Source organism: Odocoileus virginianus, chromosome 11 (assembly GCF_023699985.2).
Source record: "Odocoileus virginianus isolate 20LAN1187 ecotype Illinois chromosome 11, Ovbor_1.2, whole genome shotgun sequence".
Classification (NCBI taxonomy): Eukaryota; Metazoa; Chordata; class Mammalia; order Artiodactyla; family Cervidae; genus Odocoileus; species Odocoileus virginianus.
This window is the reverse complement of record NC_069684.1, coordinates 40,426,905-40,447,295: the sequence shown is the minus strand read 5'-3', so window position 1 is coordinate 40,447,295 and position 20,391 is coordinate 40,426,905. Positions and strand designations below refer to the sequence as shown.

The following is a 20,391-nucleotide window of genomic DNA, read 5'->3' as shown; positions in this document are numbered from 1 at the left end:
ATAATTTGGACTTCTTTTTATTGGTCCATATTTGCTAACTTGTTAATGAGCATTGGTTATATCCATTATATCAATAAAGAGGATTTTTAAATTCTCTGTATGATACATGTGTACCTGTACAATATTGTTACTGTAACCTTTAGACTAAGCCTCAGGCCATGAGCCTCTTGCTTCATTTCAGGACTCCTCCTGACAAAGACCTTGAAGTTTCAGCTGGCACCATGCCAGAGGAGGAGGACTGGGAGCTCCTCCCATTTCCCACAGGCTCCTCTGGCTCTTAAAACACTTCTGATTACCTCCCAGCATACAACCTACACAGAAAACTACTGTCAGAGAGTGCACTCAAAGGCAAAAACAGAGGTAAGGATGATAGCTGGGGAAAAAGACTCAAAAACAGAAACTCGGCACTCTGAAGAACTTAACTGAAGACTGGCTCATATCCCTGGTACTATGCTATTGAATCGGTTGACTTTGTTAAATAGGTTGCTTTTAACCATTAAGCCAAGACATGGCTCAACTTGGTTTCTTTCAAGGGGAAGAGGAGACTGGGAATTGACTAGTGACGCATTTATTCAAATAGTACTGCTTATTAAATGACCACTGCTACAGCATTTAAAGCCAGTTACTGTCTTACCTGTCGCACCATAAGAACTGTCTTACTTGTTGCCTTAGTGAAGCAGCATTAACTGATCAACTCCTTGACAGGATACCATGGCAAAGAAGGTGGCAGTGATTGGAGCTGGAGTCAGTGGCCTGATCTCTCTCAAGTGCTGTGTGGATGAGGGACTCGAACCCACTTGCTTTGAGAAGACTGAAGATATTGGAGGACTGTGGAGGTTCAAAGTAAGTGAGATCGTCTTGTTTCTTGAGCAGGGTGTGCTGCAATTGTAGGATGACTCATACTACTGACTCATCTTGGCTTTTCCTTAGCAGCTTTGATCAGACTTAGTTCAAGCAGGAACTAAAGAAATAGGCTGGTGCCAAGGTGGCCAACCCGGCCTATAAAAGAATCTTTTCCTCTGGATGCAATGGTTGTCTTGCAGCCTACATTTTTGTTATTCTCAAAGCAATATAATGATTAGAGAACATTTTACAAATAGAAGTGACAGGCATTCTGTTCAAGACACGACTTATATTCTAACCACTGAGCACTTGCTTTTTCAGAGAGGGAGTTCTTATTACTACTGACTATTTTCTGACAATAAAATAAACAATGTTTGCTTGGCTTTCTAACAACACTCTAGTGTAACCATGGGCACTCTTTAAGTATTTATTGTTATTGTTCAGTCACTCAGTCACGTCCAAGTCTGCAACCCCATGGGCTGCAGCACATCAGGCTTTCCTATCATCTAAGTATACTATACTTTTTATACATATAAAAGCACATATTTTTATACCTTTATATGTATAAAAGTATGCTTATAAAAGTATATACTTTTATACTATATTATAATTTTAACTATATTTTACTCATTTAATTTATTCCATTAGCCAAATTCAAATACTGATAATACTAGCTGTCCTTCAAAATTTGTATAAAAATTAAAGAAAGATGCAAAGATAGATAGCTATAAAGATTTATAATTATTTCTTCCCATAATCTTTTAAGTAAATAATTAGCTGGCCATCTCCTAGATGTGAGAACTTGGGCAAGTTATTTACAGTCCTGTGTCAGTTTTCTCAGCTATATAATGAGCTATATAATGAGGAACAACAGATAAGTATGATTATCTCATAGTGCTGTTTTAAAGATAAAGGGAGACAATTTATGCAAAGAACTTCAAATATGGAAACATTAGTTATGATACCTACATTCATATTTTATAGACAAGCAAACAGAAGCTGAGGGAGGTTAAATGACTGGTCACTCAGCTGTAGGAACCGACATTCAAACCTTAGTCTCTATGACACCTAAGCAGGAGCCCCTTCTTATAACCATAATTTGCATGCCTTCTCAGAAAGATTAAACAAACTTTTATCTCAGAACTCAAGAGCAGTGACTTTCAGATTATGTATCAAGTACATCCAAATGAGATATTAAAACTGGTGGAAACACTCTGGACACAAGTGAAAGATTTTGAGTGCATGAAAGCAGATTCTCAGACCAGCAGAGACCATACAAAGGGCTCTCACTACAAGCTGACTCATCAAGGAGATGGCAAGAACATCTAACATGTGTGCTTTCCCAGTTCAAAATGAGTCTCATGCCAAAAGGGTTTCTCAATTGTATATAATTATAAGACATGCCTAGAAGGTTTCTTAAAGATACAGATTTTTGAACACCAGCCCAGACTTACTGAATCAAAATCTTTTGAGGCAGGGAATCTATTTTTAACATGAGTCCCAAATGAATCCTATGATGAGACAAGTTCAGCAAACATTGCTCAAATATCAAACAAAAAAATCTGTGTTTTCAACCATTCAAGCATACTCAGAGATAATGATGAAGATGTTGATCCTTATACAAAACAGGTAACTTTTCTGAGAAGAAACTGGAAAACAGCTTGAATCACATTCATTTCTTACTAACAACTAATCATTAGAATCATCATAGCTTTACCTGCGGAGAAGGCAATTGCACCCCACTCCAGTACTCTTGCCTGGAAAATCCCATGGACGGAGGAGCCTGGTAGGCTGCAGTCCATGGGCTCGCTAAGAGTCAGACACGACTGAGCGACTTTGCTTTCATGTTTCACTTTCATGCATTGGAGAAGGAAATGGCAACCCACTCCAGTGTTCTTGACTGGAGAATCCCAGGGGTGGGGGAGCCTGGTGGGCTGCCGTCTATGGGGTCACACGGAGTCACACACGACTGAAGTGACTTAGCAGCAGCAGCAGCTTTACCTGAGAGGGTGATATGATTAAATGGAAATTTCTGTCTTACCCAAGGATGTGCTATTTTGCCTACTCTGGGTTCACATATAGATTCCATTTCAGATATTTTCCCCAGGTAGATTTTTTTTCACCTAAGAAACATGAAATTTCAAAAAGTCCATGTTTAATGATAAATTTGTCATTGCTCTGTTTTATTACCCAATTTGGGATTTACTATCAAAGAGCCAAATGTCTCTTATTTAATTATCATTAACTTGGATACAGAAGAGTAAGAGTTATTTTGAGAGGTCTATCAAAAATATGACTTGATGGGTTCAAGTGGTACAAGAAGGCAGTGTAGGAAGACCTGAACTCACTTCCTCCCATGTACACAACAAATCCGCAGCTAAATATGGAACAACTCTCTCTGGGAAGGACTTGAAAATGAACTGAAAAGCCTGCCACAACAAAGAATAAAGGGGCTGCATTGAGACAGGTAGGAGAAGCAAAGGCATCATCTTTCCCAAAACCCCATCCTTGGCAGAGCAACCCACATGTGGGAGGGATCTCATGAACCGAGCACTTCTCCCTGAAAAGCGAAGGGTTTGTGCCCCACATCAGGCTCCCCAACCCTTGGGACCTGCACTGGAGAGACCAGCCTCCAAAAAGTCTGACTTTGAAAAGCAACAGGGCTTTCATCTAAGAGAATATTAGGCTTGTAGGGAATGGGGATTCTGCTCTTAGAGAGCTCATGCACAGACTCATTTGCCCTGGAGTCCAGCACAAAGGCAGCAGTGTGGGAAGTGCCTAGACCATATGTGAAGGAGTTTCATTTACTAGTCCTAGGGCATCTGCCTAGGTTCAGGAACTTGTTGGGCCTGTGGGTGGAGATGGAGGCACTGCCAGAACCAGTTTGACATTCTCCCCTCCATTACTAGCACTGTTTGCTGATCGCTGCACCCTGCCCATGCACTGGTCCTTTGGTTCTACTAAAGCCTGCTAAACAAGTAGCCTGACCCCCAAGTCACCCCCAGGGCTTCACCGAAGCTGGTGGGCAGGTGCAGACCACACAGTGGATGCCTCTGGCATGCTTGGCTCTGAAGACCAGCACAGGGTGGACTGTGTTCTGGGTTCCACAGAGTGACAAAAAAAAATGAGACAGAGAGTTCTTGGCACCTCAACAACCAGGACCTATTAAAAACTTTGACTGTTTAGACACTCAGAAGGCTTGAGAGACAGCCAAGTGTTAGGGCAAGTTAAATGATAAGTTTCTTCTCTTACACAAGGCCACTTCCTCAATACTGGTTGAGATAGCTGTTCACCTGGTACATAGAAACAAACACAGAGACAGAGAAATGTTTCAAATGAAAAAACAATAAAACCCCAGGAAAAAATAATAATAATGAGGCCTATATGGGAAAAGAATATTAAAAAAAAGTAGATATATGTATAACTGAATCACTTTGCTGTAAACTTGAAACTAACACAACATTATAAGTCAACTATATGCCAATAAAATTTTTAAACTTAATGAAACAAGATATATAATTTATCTGTAAGGCACTAAAAGCCATGGTCATAAAAACACTGAAAAGAATGAATGAACGCAGCAAGAAGTTCAGCAGAAAGATAGAAAAGTACCAAACAGAAGTCTTAGAGCTGAAGAATATGTAACAGCTAAACTGAAGAATACACTAAAGAGGTTCAACAGCAGACTAGATGAAGCAAAGAAAGAATCAATGATCTGGAAGACAGGGTAGTGGAATTCACCAAAACAGAGCAGCAAAAAGAATTTACAAAGTGAAGACAGCTTAAGGGACCTACGGGACAGCATCAGATGGAGTAACATCTGGATTGTAGATGTCTCAGGAGAAGAGAGAGAGAGGGCACAGAAAAGTTATTTGCAGAAATAATGGCTGAAAACAACCTTAACCTAGGGAAGGAAACAGACGTCTGTCAGAATGGCTATCATTTAAACACACACACACACAAATAACAAATGTTGGCAAAAATGTGGAGAAAAGGGAACTTCCATACACCGTTAGTGGAAATGTAAATTGGTGCATGCAGCCACGGTGGGAAACAGTACAGAAGCTTCTCAAAAAACTAAACTAGAACTACCATATGACCCAGCAATACCATTTCTGATTATTTAATCTGAAAAAAACAAAAACACTAATTCAAAAAGATACATGCACCCCAATGCTCATAGCAGCATTATATACAATTGGCAGGATATGGAAGCAACCTAAGTATGCACCAACAGATGAATGGATAAAGAAGATGTGATGTGTGTGTATACTGTGTATATCTATATGTACACATATACACAGTGAAATATTATTTAGCCATAAAAAATAATAAAATTTTGCCATTTGCAACAATATGAATGGACTTGGAGAGTATGTGCTAAGTGAAATGTCAGACAGAAAAACAAATACTATATGATTTCACTTATATGTAGAATATAAAAAATAAAGCAAACTGTCGAATATAACAAAACAAAAACAGACTCACTGCTATAGACAGCAAACCAGTGGTTACCAATAGTGAGAGGGAGGATGAGAAGGGAAAAAGGAGTAGGTGATTCGGAGGTACAAACTGTTAGGTAGAAAATAAACTATTGTTGTTTAGTTGCTAAGTTGTGTCCAGCTCTTCTGAGACCCCATGGACTGTAACCATGAGATTCCTCTATCAGTAGGATTTTCCAGGCAAAAATACTGGAGTGGGTTGCCATTTCCTTCTCCATACATAAGCTGTAGTGAATATTTTGTAACTATAAATGGAGTATAATCTTTAAAAATTCTGAGCCACTATGTTATATACCTGAAATTTACATAATATTTTACATCAAATATACTCAATTTCAAAAATACTTTAAACAAAAGTGGTTAGAAAACTGTAACTACAATGATTATCTAAAGGACACACAGAAAAAATATAAACTGTGACATTAAAACATAAAATGTGGGGGGTAATATGGACATGGCTGAGTATGACTGAGTCCCTTTGCCATCCACCCACAACTATCACAACATTATTGACTGGCTGTACTCCAATACAAAATAAAAAGTTTAATAAAAAATAAAATAGAGACTGAAAAAACAATAGAAAATATCAGTAAAAGAGTTGATTCTTTGAAAAATAAACAAAATTTATAAAACTTTAAGTAAAAAAGAGGATTAAAATTAGAAAAAAAGAAGAGTCAAAACAAATACCAAAGAAGTACAAATGCTCATAAAATACTACTATGAATAATTATATGTCAACAAATTGGACAACCTAGAAAATATGGACAAATTCCTAGAAATATACAATCTTCTAAGACTAAATCATGAAGAAACAGAAAATCTAAACAGGCTATTACTAGTAAGGAGATTGAATCAGTGATTAAAACAAACAAAAAAACTCAACAAAAGTCCAGGACCAGATGGTTTCACTGATGAAATAAACCAAGCATTCAAATCTTTCTCCTTGAAAGAAAAGTTATGACCAACCTAGAAAGCATATTAAAAGGCAGAGACATTATTTTGCCAACAAAAATCTGTCTAGTCAAAGCTTTGATTTTTCCAGTAGTCATGTATGGATGTGAGAGCTGGACTCTAAAGAAAGTTCCAAAGAACTGATGCTTTTGAACTGTGGTGTTGGAGAAGACTCATGAGAGTCCCTTGGACTGCAAGGTGATCAAGCCAGACAATCCAAAAGGAAATCAACACTGAATATTCATTGGAAGGACTGATGCTGAAGCTCTAATAGTTTGGTCACTTGATGCAAAGAGCTGACTCTTTGGAAAAGACTCTGATGCTGGGAAAGATTGAAGGTGGGAGGAGAAGGGGACAAGAGAGGATGAGATGGTTGGATGGCCTCACCGACTCAATGGACATGAATTTGTATAAGCTCCAGGAGTTGGTGATGGACAAGGAAGCCTGGCGTGCTGCAGTCCATGGGGTTGCAAAGAGTCAAACACGACTGTGTGAACTGAACTGAACTGATAAAAAGATCCTGAACAGTGAAAGCAATCTTGAGAAAGAATAGCAAAGCTGGAGGCATCACACTCTCTGATTTCAAACTATTACAAAGCTTTAGTAGTCAGGAAATAGTATTGTACTGTCATAAAAAAAATAGCACATAAGTCAATGGAAATGAACAGAGAGACCAGAAATAAAGCCACATATATAGGGTCAATTAATTTACAACTCAAGAATACACAATGGGGCAAGAATAGTCTTTCCAATAAATTGTGTGGGGAAAACTGAATAGCCACTGTGAAAGACTGAAACTGGATCGCTACCTTACACAACACACAAAACTGGTTCAGAATGGATCAAAGACTTGAACACAAGATCAGAAACCATAAGACTCCTAGAAGAAAATGGAAGCAGTAAGCTTCTTGACATCAGTCTTGGTAATGATTTTTTTGTATCTGACTTGAAAACAATTGCAACAAAAGCAAAAATGAACAAATGGAACTCCATCAAACTAAAAATCTTCTGCACAATAAAGGAAACCGTTAACAAAATAAAAGCACAACCTACTGAATGAGATATTTGAAAATCATATATCTGATCAGGTGTTAATATTCAAAACATATAAACACTCATACAACTCAATAACAAAAATAAACAATCCAATTATAAAATGGGCAGAGAATCTGAATAGACAGTTTTCCAAAGAAGACATACAGATGGGCAACAGGTAGGTGAAAATATGCTCAACGTCACTAATCATCAGGGAAATGCAAATTAAAAACACAACAAGATATCACCTCCCATGGGTCAGAATGGCTATTATCAAAAGGATAATAAATAACAAGTGTTGGTGAGGATATTGAGAAAAGAAAATCCTTGTGCATTACTGGTGGAAATGTAAAATGGTGCAGCCACTATGGAAAACAGTATGGAGGTTCCTCAAAATATTAAAAATAGAGCTACCAATAATAATCAAGGAACTCTTGTTCTGAGTATTTATCTGAAGAAAACAAAAACACTAATTGGAAAAGATATAATGCACCCCCATATTCACTGCCACATTATTTACAACAGCCAAGATAGGGGGAAAACCTGTGTCCATCAATAGATAAATGGATGTGGTATACATTGGATTACTGTTCAGCAATTAAAAAGAATGAAATCTTGCCATTTGAAACATTATGAATAGACCTTGGGTATTACGCTAAGTAAAAATAAATAAGACAGAGAAAGACAAATACCATATCATTTCACTTATACGTGGAATCTAAAACATAAGCAAAACAAAACTCATAAATACAAAGAACAGATTGGTTGCCAAGGGTAGGGGATTGGGGAATGGGTGAATGAGATCAGAAGGTACAAAATTCCATTTATAAAATAAATGCCATGCATATAAATGTCATGCATATATAGTTTGGAACTATAGTTCAAAATATTGTATTACAAGTTTAAAAGTTACTAAGAGGACTTCCCTGGTACGTGGCATGGGTTCAATCCCTGGTGGGAGAACTAAGATCTCACATGCCATGAGATGTGGCCAAAAATAAATAAAGATTGCTAAGAAAGTACATCTTAAAAGTTCTCATCTCAAGAAAAAAACCTTCATAACTTTTTATCATGACAAATGAGAAATAAGACTTACTGTGGTGATCATTTCACAATGCATACAGATGTCAACCATTATGTCCTATATCTGAAATTAATACAATTTTGTATGCCAATTATGCTTCAATTAATAGATATATGATTTGATTAATTCCAGGAAGATGCCTTCTGCCCCAAAATACTTCTCCTGCTATCACATTCCTGATGTCTAAAATTTCAGAATTAGAGATATCATCCTGTGGGATAGAAGAGTTAGGTTAAAATTTGAATTAATTCAGTTCAGTTCAGTCACTCAGTTGTATCCAAGTCTTTGCAACCCCATGGACTGCAGTATGCCAAGCTTCCCTGTCCATCACCAACTCCCGGAGTTTACTCAAACTCATGTCCATCGAGTTGGTGATGCCATCCAACCATCTCATCTTCTGTTGTCCCGTTCTCCTCCACCTTCAATCTTTTCCAGCATTAGGGTCTTTTCAAACGAGTCAGTTCTTCGCATCAGGTGGTCAAAGTACTGGAGTTTCGGCTTCAGCATCAGTCCTTCCAATGAATATTCAGGACCGATTTCCTTTAGGATGGACTGACTGGATCTCCTTGCTGTCCAAGGGACTCTCAAGAGTCTTCTCCAACACCACAGTTCAAAAGCATCAATTCTTCGGCACTCAGCTTTATAGACCAAGCCTTATTAGATATAAAGTGTTTAAGTATATAGCTTGCAACAATATCACATTTCAAACCTCCCTTAAAACTATATCCAAGAGATAAATATAAACAATTTCTCTACCCAAAGAAAACAAAGTCTTCAGTGAAGAGTGAAACATATAATAAGCAAAATTTCACAGGCCTCCAATGGGATCATGTGAGGGTCTGGATTTCCAGGAGACAGTAGTTTCAAGGAAGGAGCTGCTGAAAATGCTTCTGGAGCCTCCACACCCACTTCCAGCAAAATTTGCCTCTCCACAACTCTACCAATCAGAATCAATGTTAAAATATGTTACTCTTTAACTTCTATATTTACACACAATTATCCTCACTTAACATATGAAGAGTTTAGGATAAATAACTTGCCCAAGGGAATATAGGTAGTGGGAAAATACTAAAAATGAAAGTCTGAATCAATCACATAAAAATCACTCCCCTCAAAAAATCTATGGTCAATTCATTTTACACTTTCCCACTATAGCTTGTGCTCACTAGGTTTGAATGCTGCACCTCTCTACTAAAGGTTTAATGTGCACTAGCTTTTTAAGTGGAGAAGGCATGGTACTTTTGCCTGGAAAATCCCATGGACGGAGGAGCCTGGTAGGCTGCAGTCCATGGGCTCGCTAGGAGTCAGACACGACTAAGCGACTTCACTTTCACTTTTCACTTTCATGCATTGGAGAAGGAAATGGCAACCCACTCCAGCATTCTTGCCTGGAGAATCCCAGGGACGGGGGAGCCTGGTGGGCTGCCGTCTATGGGGTCGCACAGGGTCGGACACGACTGAAGCGACTTAGAAGCAGCAGCAGCAGCAGCAGCAACTTTTTCAGTATTTGCAAAGCTAATGCTATCATTTATATAATTATTTGCATATGAATTATCTCATTCTATACTCACAATACATTAGTTTTTATTAATTCTAACTGAAAAGTGAGAAAGCCAAAGTAAGTGATTTGCCTATAGTAACTAATAAGTGCTAGATGATAATAAGGTGACATAATAAGATGTCTTAGAACCAGCCACAATATTGAGGTTAAATTTATATATGTTTACCCTCATGCTTCATCTCACATAATTCTAAAGATGAATACTAAACTTGGGATCAATTAAAACCCCTGTGTGTTTTTTCATCTGAATTATTGATGACTTGGGTCACTATTATCCTATCTTTGTAAAAACTAATTTTTTAATCTTAATTACAGTATTTCACATTTGTGCAAGTTAGACATTATTTAGTTGGTTTTATTCTTAGTCAAAGAGTGTTTATATGAAGTTTCAATCTTCTATTAAGTTTTCTATGTTGAATAATATTAGAATATTTACTCACACCACATAAAAAATTAAACTCAAAATGTATTAAAGACCTAAATATAAGATCTGAAACCATGAATCTCCTAAAAAAGAACATAGGTAGAACACTCTTTGATATAAATTATAGCATAGTTTTTGCCTAAGGCAAAGAAAACAAAAGCAAAAATAAACAAATGAGACCTAATAAAACTTCAAGGCTTTTGCACAAAATGAAAAGACGATCTACACCAGCCCAGGTTGGGTGCATGAGACAAGTGCTCGGGCCTGGTGCACTGGGAAGACCCAGAGGGATCGGGTGGAGACGGAGGGGGGGGGGGGACGGGGATGGGGAATACATGTAAATCCATGGCTAATTCATTTCAATGTATGACAAAAACTACTGTAATGATGTAAAGTAATTAGCCTCCAACTAATAAAAATAAATGGAAAAAAAATAAGAAATAAAAAAAAAAGAAAAAAAAAAAAAAAAGACGATCTACTGAATGGGAGAAAATACTTGCAAATGATATGGCTGATAAGGGGTTAATATTCAAAATATATATAAACAGCTCACACAACTCAGTATCAAAAAAGAAGCAACCCATTTTAAAAATGGGCATAAGACTTGCATAAATATTTCTCTAAAGACACACAGATGGCCTACAGGCATATGAAAAGATGTTTAACACTGCTAATCAGAGAAATGCAAATTAAAACCATAATGAGATATTACCTCACACTAGGGTGGCTATTATCAAAAAGACCACAAATAAGAAATGTTGACAAGAATGTAGAACAAAGCTAACCCTTGTATACTATTGGTGGGAGTGTGTATTAGTACAGTCACTGTGGAAAATAATATGGAATTTCCTCAAAAAATTAAAAATAGAATTACTATGCAAAGCAGCAATGTCACTGCTGGGTATATATCCAAAAGCACAAATTCAAAAAGATACATGCACCCCAATCTTTATAACTGCCAAAATATGGAAGCAACCTAAATGTCCATCAACAGATGAATGGATAAAGATGTGGCAATATACATAATGGAATACTACTCAGCCATAGAAAATAATGAAATTCTGGCACTTGCAACTACCTGGATGGACCTAGATAGTATTATCCTTAGTGAAACAAGTCAGAGAAGGACAAATACTCTATTATTGTTTATGTGTGTAACCTGAAAAATAAGACAAACAAATGTATATAACAAAACAGAAACAGACACAGATATAGAGAACAAACTAATGGTTACCAGCAGGGAGAGGGAAGAGAGGAGGGGCAAGTTATGAGTATGGGACTAAGAGATACAAGCTACCCTGTATAAAATAAATAAGCTAAGCAACAAGGATATATTGTACAGCACAGGGAAATACAGCCATTATTTTGTAATAAGTTCTAATGGAGTACAATCTATAAAAACACTGAATCACTCTCTGTACACTTGAAAGTAATATAATATTGTCAATCACCGATACCTCACTTTCTTAAGTGTTTGTTTGAAGCTTCAATCCTGTGTCTAGTTTCTATGCCTCCATACTTCGGGTATATACAAATTTGATCATCTGTATTTGTCTCCATCAAATTTACTGATTTAAATGTTGATAATAGATGAGACTGTGAAGTAGACACCTGGGAAATCACCAAATGGAATTTTCCATATGGTGCCATTTCACACTGACCAAAACATGTACTTTCTTTATTCTATGCCTCACAGCCTCTCTTCTGTTTCAAGTGGCATTTTTTTTTTTTAACAACATATTATGTTCAGTTTAACACTAAACAGAATGAGCTTAGAACAAAGAGCCATTTCCTTCCCTGAAAAGATAACCGCCTTACCCTTGTTTTACTTTCAGAAGTTCTCTGTGATAAATGTATCACAGCATTATCCACTATATGTTTTTGTACACTGTTGTCCATTTAATAGAACCAAATTTAACATGTTAGATATTTGTAACTCTCCAGGAAAGTAAATATAAAGTACTATGGTTCTTAAGCCTCTTTACCAGCTGTTTAAGATATATTTTGATTGGTGGTTTAGTCGCTCAGTCATGTCTGACTCCTGTGATGTCATGGACGGTAGCCTGCCAGTCTGTGGGATTCTCCAGGCAAGAACATTGGAGTGGGTTGCCATTTCCTTCTCCAAGGGATCTTCCCAACCCAGGAATCGAACCTGGGTCTCCTGCACTGCAGGTAGATTCTTTACCAACTGAGCTACAGAGGAAAGCCCTAATTTTGGTTAGTTTTCCATAATTTTTTTTAAAGAAGTAATGTTTACATGTATCAGTTCAGTTCAGTTGCTCAGTCATGTCCGACTGTTTGCAACCCCATGAATCACAACACGCCAGGCCTCCCTGTCCATCACCAACTCCCGGAGTTTACTCAAACTCATGCCCATCGAATCGGTGATGCCATCCAGCCATCTCATCCTCTGTCATCCCCTTCTCCTCCTGCCCCCAATCCCTCCCAGCATCAGGGTCTTTTCCAATGAGTCAACTCTTCACATGAGGTAGCCAAAGTACTGGAGTTTCAGCTTCAGCATCAGTCCTTCCAATGAACATCCAGGAATGATCTCCTTTAGGATGGACTGGTTGGATCTGCCTGCAGTCCAAGGGACTCTCAAGAGTCTTCTCCAATACCACAGTTCAAATGTATAGAATAAAGTTTGTAACATAATATTAGCAAAAATCATAACATTTGCATGCATGAAACAAGACAAAGTTTATAGCATACTATCAGCAAAATCATTTACTTTTTCCCATTACACTACTATTTTAATGTATCATTTAGTAGTATCTTAGTATCATTAAGCCCTATTTACAAGGAGGGAAAAATGCTCTGGTTAACATGACTTCTTTCACTCATTCAACAAACATATTACCTGGTTGCATAATATGTACCAGGCATATACTAGGTACTAAAAAGACACAATTATACAGTCCCTGCCATCAAAGGGCTTATTTTTCGGGAGCGGGGTATGACAGAAACTAAAAAAAATTCAGGGTGCAGATTTATAAGAGCTGAAACACTGAGTGTTATGGAAAGCACAGACTCTCACTCAGCAGAAGGGTATGATACTTTTATTTGTCTTGACAATAAGCAGAGATCAGTTATGTGAAAATCCATATAGACTAAGCAAATGGCATGTGCAAAGGTGTGGAGGTTTGTGAAACTTGATATACTTAGAGAATAGAAAGTCATGTAATGTGGCTGGAAAGAAGGATGCAGGTGGCTGAGCGATAACTGATGAGGCTGGAGAGAAGAGTCAGGGTCTCACCATGAGCACCTTGTGTCCCATGCCCATGAGTGTACCATTTACCCTGAAATCAGTGAAGACAGTGGGCAGTATCTGAGTCAACGAGTTTAACTAGGGGGCCCTTTCAGTGATCAAGGGCAGAAATTAGGGAAGTACCAGCCCAAAGGAGAGAGGGCAGAATGCAATGACATGCTAATAAAGGGTGTCTCTCCCAGTGTTCATTGTGCATAAGAGTCAGCTGGGGAGCACTTCTAAAATACAGATGTCTGGGAAGCACTTCTAAAATACAGATGTCTGGGCCCAAACCAGATCTACTCACCCTTTTCATACTTTTCAAAGATCCCCTGAATTCTTCTACTGGAATCAGTCCATAGATTAGCATTTGAGAAAGATAGTTTTGCCTCTAACTGTAGGACAAGGACCCACATGAGAAAAGAATCTAAAAAAGAGTGGCTATGTAAGGATAACTGATTCATTTTACTGTACTGCAGAAAGTAACACAACATTGTAAATCAACTATAAGCCAATAAAAAATTAAAATTTTTAAAATAAAAATAAGATGCTAAAATAATTAAAATAAAATTTTAAAATAATTAAAATAAAAATATTCTTATTGGTAATAATTTAAAGTTTCAATTATACTTATTACAAGTATATTACAAGAGCAGATAAAATCCACCTAAAAGAGTGAAAATATGGAATGTTAGGATATTTTCAAAGAGATAAATTTTATTTCCAAACTGCTTAGAATAACTAGCCATGAGAATAAACTATGGATTGCTAGAAGTCAATATAATTAAATTTCATAACAAAAATAATTTACAAGATTTTGTATTTACATTTTTAATAAGTGAATCTATTTTTGCTTTGCAAGCTTGCTCCTTCTAGTAGACTAAATATTAGCTTTATAATCTTTCTTAAACTTAATTTAGTTTTTATATCCTTTTCATCTTTAAGGAATAAAAGATAAACTTCAGTACAGCCTATAATAAAAGATCACAAATTCTTTTTTTTTTAAGATCATAAATTCTAAATCGGTGTTGTCTGAACTAACTTGGTTTTGCTACATAATCTTCTGACCTGCAAAAAAATTTATATTAAGAAAAATGCTTACCATATGATCAATTACCTTAAATAAGTAAATTGTCACTAATTCTGTTAGGAAATTCAGGCTATTAATCTGTATTTGTGCTTAGCTCATTTTTAGGCAGTGCTTGTATTTTAAATAAATATATGAGTTAAACTTATATGTTTTAAAAGTCATGTCTCCTGTCCTTGCCTTGGTGAGAGCAAAGCCTCTCATCTTATTTCTCTACTTTCCATCCCCAAAGCCCAAACTGATTTTAATTCAATGTGATAATAAGCTTCATGAAGATAGAAAACTGTGTGTCCTGGTTACACTTTACCCCTAACTCCAAGCTCAGGGCCTAAACAGGAGATATAGTTGATAGACATTTATTTATTTACTTACTTATTTGCTAATAAGAATCATCTTCCCTTTATAACCCCAGGAAAACTCAATTTTACCCAGATTTATCTAAACGTATAGCCATCTACTTCAGCCAGTATAGGAAGAAGCGCACGTGGACAGAAAGCATTTTTTAATAGTTGTCCAGCAATCAACCTAAGTATAAAGATCATTACTTGATGTTCAGTAAAAGAATTTTGATGTCATCATCAGGTGTGTCAAATTACACAAGTAAAACCCCCAAAGGAGAGTCTTGCCCTGGCTCTGGAACTACTATAGGGGCTCAGACATCAGAACCAGTTCTCATCACTCAAAATTCCCTTAAAATGACCTGACAGAGGAGCCAACCACATGTTAAAGCCAATTTAAAGCACTTGTAAAAACTAATATGTTAGCTCTACTGTAACAGTCCATTTAATAAAATGGACAGAATACTGTCTCAAAACTGTGACTGGTTCAGTAAGACTGACTCTAATGGCCAGTAGTAATGCAAGAGAGGCAAACGTGGATGGAGCACTTATTTAAAGTCAGGCATTGTGCTAAGCATTTTATCTAATCTCATCAAAGCCATATGACAACTGACTAATGGAAAAATTGATGAACTTCATTTTACAGGAGAAAAGGAGAAATCTGACTTATGTAACTTGTGTATGCTCTGTGCATATACTACACCATTTTATATAATGGACTTGAGTATCCTGGGATGTGGGTATCCATAGATGGTCCTGGAACTAATCCCCTATGAATACTAAGGGATGACTGTATTATGCAATTTGAAGCTAGTGTTTGAAAACAAAAATATCATGATTTATTCACCCAAAGTTCAGATTATATCCTTGTATATGATACAGAAAGCACTTCATATTTGAATACAAACTCCCTTTGCCTTCTGTACATACATACAGTTAATAATAAGACCACACTAAATTAATCACTTAGAAAGCTAATATACCCTAACATGACTAGTTTTTATCAAGCCACTTAAAACTGTAACAAAGCTATCATCTGCACCTCAATTACAGACTAGGAAAGATAAACAATCTGCTCATGGGGAAAAAGGCATCTGACTCTTGGCCTATGGTAGGAATGAGTGAATGAATGAATGAGGAAGAGTGTGCAATTTATGAGGGAGGAGGATCTTTACAAACTCAGACTTTTTATTGGTCTTAAACGTGTTCTGAGAGCAAACATCATTTTAGCCTTGGAAAGTCATGTTAGTACTGATAATCTCTGAAATTTGGACACAGTGAAGCCCAACACATATAAAGAGCTTCACTGATAAAAGAGGAAAGATCCCACAGTTTAATCTTTAACTCTTTGAAATAAAGTATAGCCTCTTGTAAAGGAATTATCAGAAAATTCAGATGTGATAGATGATAGCGACTGTGTTTGTATCAGTTCCTGTGGTGTCAGAGCAGCTGCCTGGATACCTTTATTCTGTGGTGAACAGTGAGGTGTCACTGACAACTTTGCTGAAGCTTATAGCTTCCTCTGTAACAACAGACAATAACAATACTATTGAGCACCTAGCACATCCCTAGTTTACAAATGACAGGACCGAAGCTCAGAGGCACTGACTGGTCCAGGCTCACACAGCCTGAGAGAGATGAATTCAAACTTGTGTCTAACTCAAAGCCCAGGCTCCTTCTGCTAGTCCAGGTTGCCTCTTTCTGTGTTACAAAAATCTAAGGAGGCTTGATCCAAAGATCTGGCAGGAAAGGAATAATTTTCTATGAGTAATGGTAAGAAAGCAATGTATACAACTGATTTATTACAATGGTGGAATTAGAGTTGGATATTTACTGTCCTTTACTATTCTGCAGAGGAGATTTTAATGCCATTTATATAAGATTAGATAATTTATTACAATTAATTCATGAGTTCCTATAATCTTTCCATTTTTATTTTTATATCCCACCCTGGTGCTGAGTCATAATATGCTGGATTATACTTAGTCTCTGCCTGTGCATAAGCATCTGTTGAGGAGTTCTTGGGTGGCATTATTTACATTTTCTTATAAAGCCTGTTTGATAACATGCTGACTTCACAGACATTGAATCACCATACTTGGCTCTTGCATGATTTAATGTTAAATCATTATGCAGAGCACTTCTTGTAGAGGAAATTATAAGCTCAGCCACAGCATGTGCTGTCTCCTGAATTATCAAAGCATACTCAACAACACTCAAAATCAAACTTAAGATTTGATTGGGGAATCTAAAAAAAAAAAAAAGATACAAATGAACTTACTTACAAAACAGAAAGAGACTCACAGACTTAGAGAACGAACTTATGGTTGACAGGGACAGGTGGGGAAAGGATAGTTAGGGAGTTTGGGATGGTCATGAACACACTGCTATATTTAAAATGAATAACCAACAAGGATCTATAGTGTAGCACATGGAACTCAATGGTATGTGGCAGCCTGGGTGGGAGGGGGGTTTGAGGGAGAATGGATATCTGTGCATGTATGACTGAGCCCCTGCGCTGTTCACCTGAAACTATTACAACATGATTAATCAGCTATACCCCAATACAAAATAAAATGTTCAAAAGGAAAAAAATATACTTGATTAGCATTAGTACTACTTACTTGGGACTTCCCTGGTGGTCTAGGGGTTAAGAATCCACCTTCCAATGCAGGGGATATAGGTTTGATCCCAGTGGGGGAACTAAGATCCCACATGCTACAGGGCAAATAAGCCCCCAACACAACTAGAGAAAGCCCACGCACTACAACAAAAACCCAGTTCAGCCAGAAAAAAAAAATACTACTTACTATTATCACTTGAGGAAGGTTGACTCACATAAAGCATAAGATAAAGTGGGGGGGTTCAAATTAAGATGTGAAAACTTCCTGCTCCCCAAAGTACTCATTTTAACTGAAATTCTCCATTATAGTCTCTGACCAGTGACGCAGAGTTTATTGATTCCTAAAGATGTGGAAGACGGGTGTAGCCTCCCCAGGGGAAGTTTTGGAAGGGGGCTGATTGTCACAATCAGTTCAGTTCAGTCACTCAGTCATGTCTGACTCTGCAACCCCATGGACTGCAGCACACCAGGCCTCCCTGACCATCACCAACTCTCAGAGTTTACTCAAATTTATGTCATTGAGTCAGTGATGCCATCCAACCATCTCATCATCTGCCATCCTCTTTTCCTCCTGCCTTCAATCTTTCCCAGCATCAGGTTCTTTTCCAGTGAGTCATTTCTTCACATCAGGTGGCCAAAGTATTGGGAGTTTCAGCTTCAGCATCAGTTGTCACAATGACTGACACTAAACAGGTAGTAGGAAGCTAATTTTAATGCATTCTTTAGCAACATAAGAATGGCACATACACAGCTCCTCATCCACCAGAAATTTCAGTCATACTGCAACAATGAAAGGGGCTTCCCAGTTGACTCAGTGATAAAGAATCCACCTGCCAAGTAGGAGAGGTAGGTTCAATCCCTGGGTTGGGAAGATCCCCTGAAGAAGAAAATGGCAACCCACTCCAGTATTCTCACCTGGGAAACCCCATAGACAAAGGAGCCTGGCCAGTTACAGTCCATGGGGTCACAAGAGAGTTGAACATGACTAAACAACAACAGCAATGAAAGAGCTTCACATCACACAGGGGTTAGATGTGGAAGGTGAGTAGGAAATCAAGGGATTTCTTTAATACCTTATTACCACTCCTTTATTTCATTAGGAAAGTGTTGACGATGGCCGAGCAAGTATCTATCAATCTGTCATCTCCAACACCAGCAAAGAAATGTCCTGTCTCAGTGACTTTCCAATGCCTGAAGATTTTCCAAACTTCCTGCACAATTCTAAAGTCCTGGAATATTTCAGAATCTTTGCCAAGAAGTTTGATCTACTAAAGTATATTCAGTTCCAGGTATTGTATTTGGGGTAGGGGGGAGGGAAACAGCGCAATAGAAAACTCGAAAAGTAATGTCATTACCCGTGATATTATAGACTATATGCATAAACAGAAGAAAAACATTTGTCAAAATTAAGGCTTGAATGATATTGACAGTGAAACTGCATGTAAATTAGTATCTATAACCGCTAAGACGACTAGCCTCATTTCCTTTGAAAGGGTATATGAAAACAAAAGTTATGTTGTTTTATTTTCTTACCTTCTCCATAGAAATGGATTATCTTAGAAAATGGATTAGATAAACCCACAGCTCCCCATTCATCTCAGAATCCTATAGAAACCACTTTTGTTAATTTTTGATGCATTCTTTAGCAACATAAGAATGGCCAGATACAAGACAGGCGCTTTAACCAACTAAGCCCAGGTTGGATGCATGAGACAAGTGCTCGGGCCTGGTGCATTGGGAAGACCCAGAGGGATGGGGTGGAGAGGGAGGTGGGAGGGGGGACCAGGATGGGGAATACATGTAAATCCATGGCTAATTCATTTCAATGTATGACAAAAACCACTGCAATGTTGTAAAGTAATTAGTACAGCCACTATGGAAAACAGTGTGGAGATTTCTTAAAAAGCTGGAAATAGAACTGCCATATGACTCAGCAATCCCACTTCTAGGCATACACACTGAGGAAACCAGATCTGAAAGAGACACGTGCACCCCAATGTTCATTGCAGCACTGTTTATAATAGCCAGGACATGGAAGCAACCCAGATGCCCATCAGCAGACGAATGGATGAGGAAGCTGTGGTACATATACACCATGGAATATTACTCAGCCATTAAAAAGAATTCATTTGAATCAGTTCTAATGAGATGGATGAAACTGGAGCCCATTATACAGAGTGAAGTAAGCCAGAAAGATAAAGACCATTACAGTATACTAACACATATATATGGACTTTAGAAAGATGGTAACGATAACCCTATATGCAAAACAGAAAAAGAGACTCAGATGTATAGAACAGACTTGTGGACTCTGGGAGAAGGCGAGGGTGGGATGTTTCAAGAGAACAGCATCGAAACATGTATATTATCTAGGGTGAAACAGATCACCAGCCCATGTTGGGTGCATGAGATAAGTGCTCGGGCCTGGTGCACTGGGAAGACCCAGAGGGATTGGGTGGAGAGGGAGGTGGGAGGGGGGACTGGGATGGGGAATACATGTAAATCCGTGGCTAATTCATTTCAATGTATGACAAAAACTACTGTAATGATGTAAAGTAATTAGCCTCCAACTAATAAAAATAAATGGAAAAAAAAAAGAAAAACAAAAAAAATAATTAGCCTCCAACTAATAAAAATAAATGGGAAAAAAAATTAAATGCAAAAAAAAAAAGAATGGCCAGATAATTCTGAAATGC

The 20,391-nt window shown here is 37.6% G+C and overlaps 1 protein-coding gene across 1 annotated transcript in view; it reads left to right on the top strand.

Annotated features, from left to right (window-relative positions):
• Nucleotides 1-282: 282 nt before the first annotated feature.
• The window catches only part of FMO2 (flavin containing dimethylaniline monoxygenase 2), a 38,676-nt gene continuing 18,567 nt past the window's right edge, over nucleotides 283-20,391 (top strand). The window contains exons 1-3 of the mRNA XM_020904164.2: nucleotides 283-360; nucleotides 706-843; nucleotides 18,796-18,984. Of these exons, the coding sequence (XP_020759823.2) occupies nucleotides 712-843; nucleotides 18,796-18,984 (321 nt within the window). The 5' untranslated portion in view covers nucleotides 283-360; nucleotides 706-711. The remainder of the gene's footprint in view (nucleotides 361-705; nucleotides 844-18,795; nucleotides 18,985-20,391) is intronic.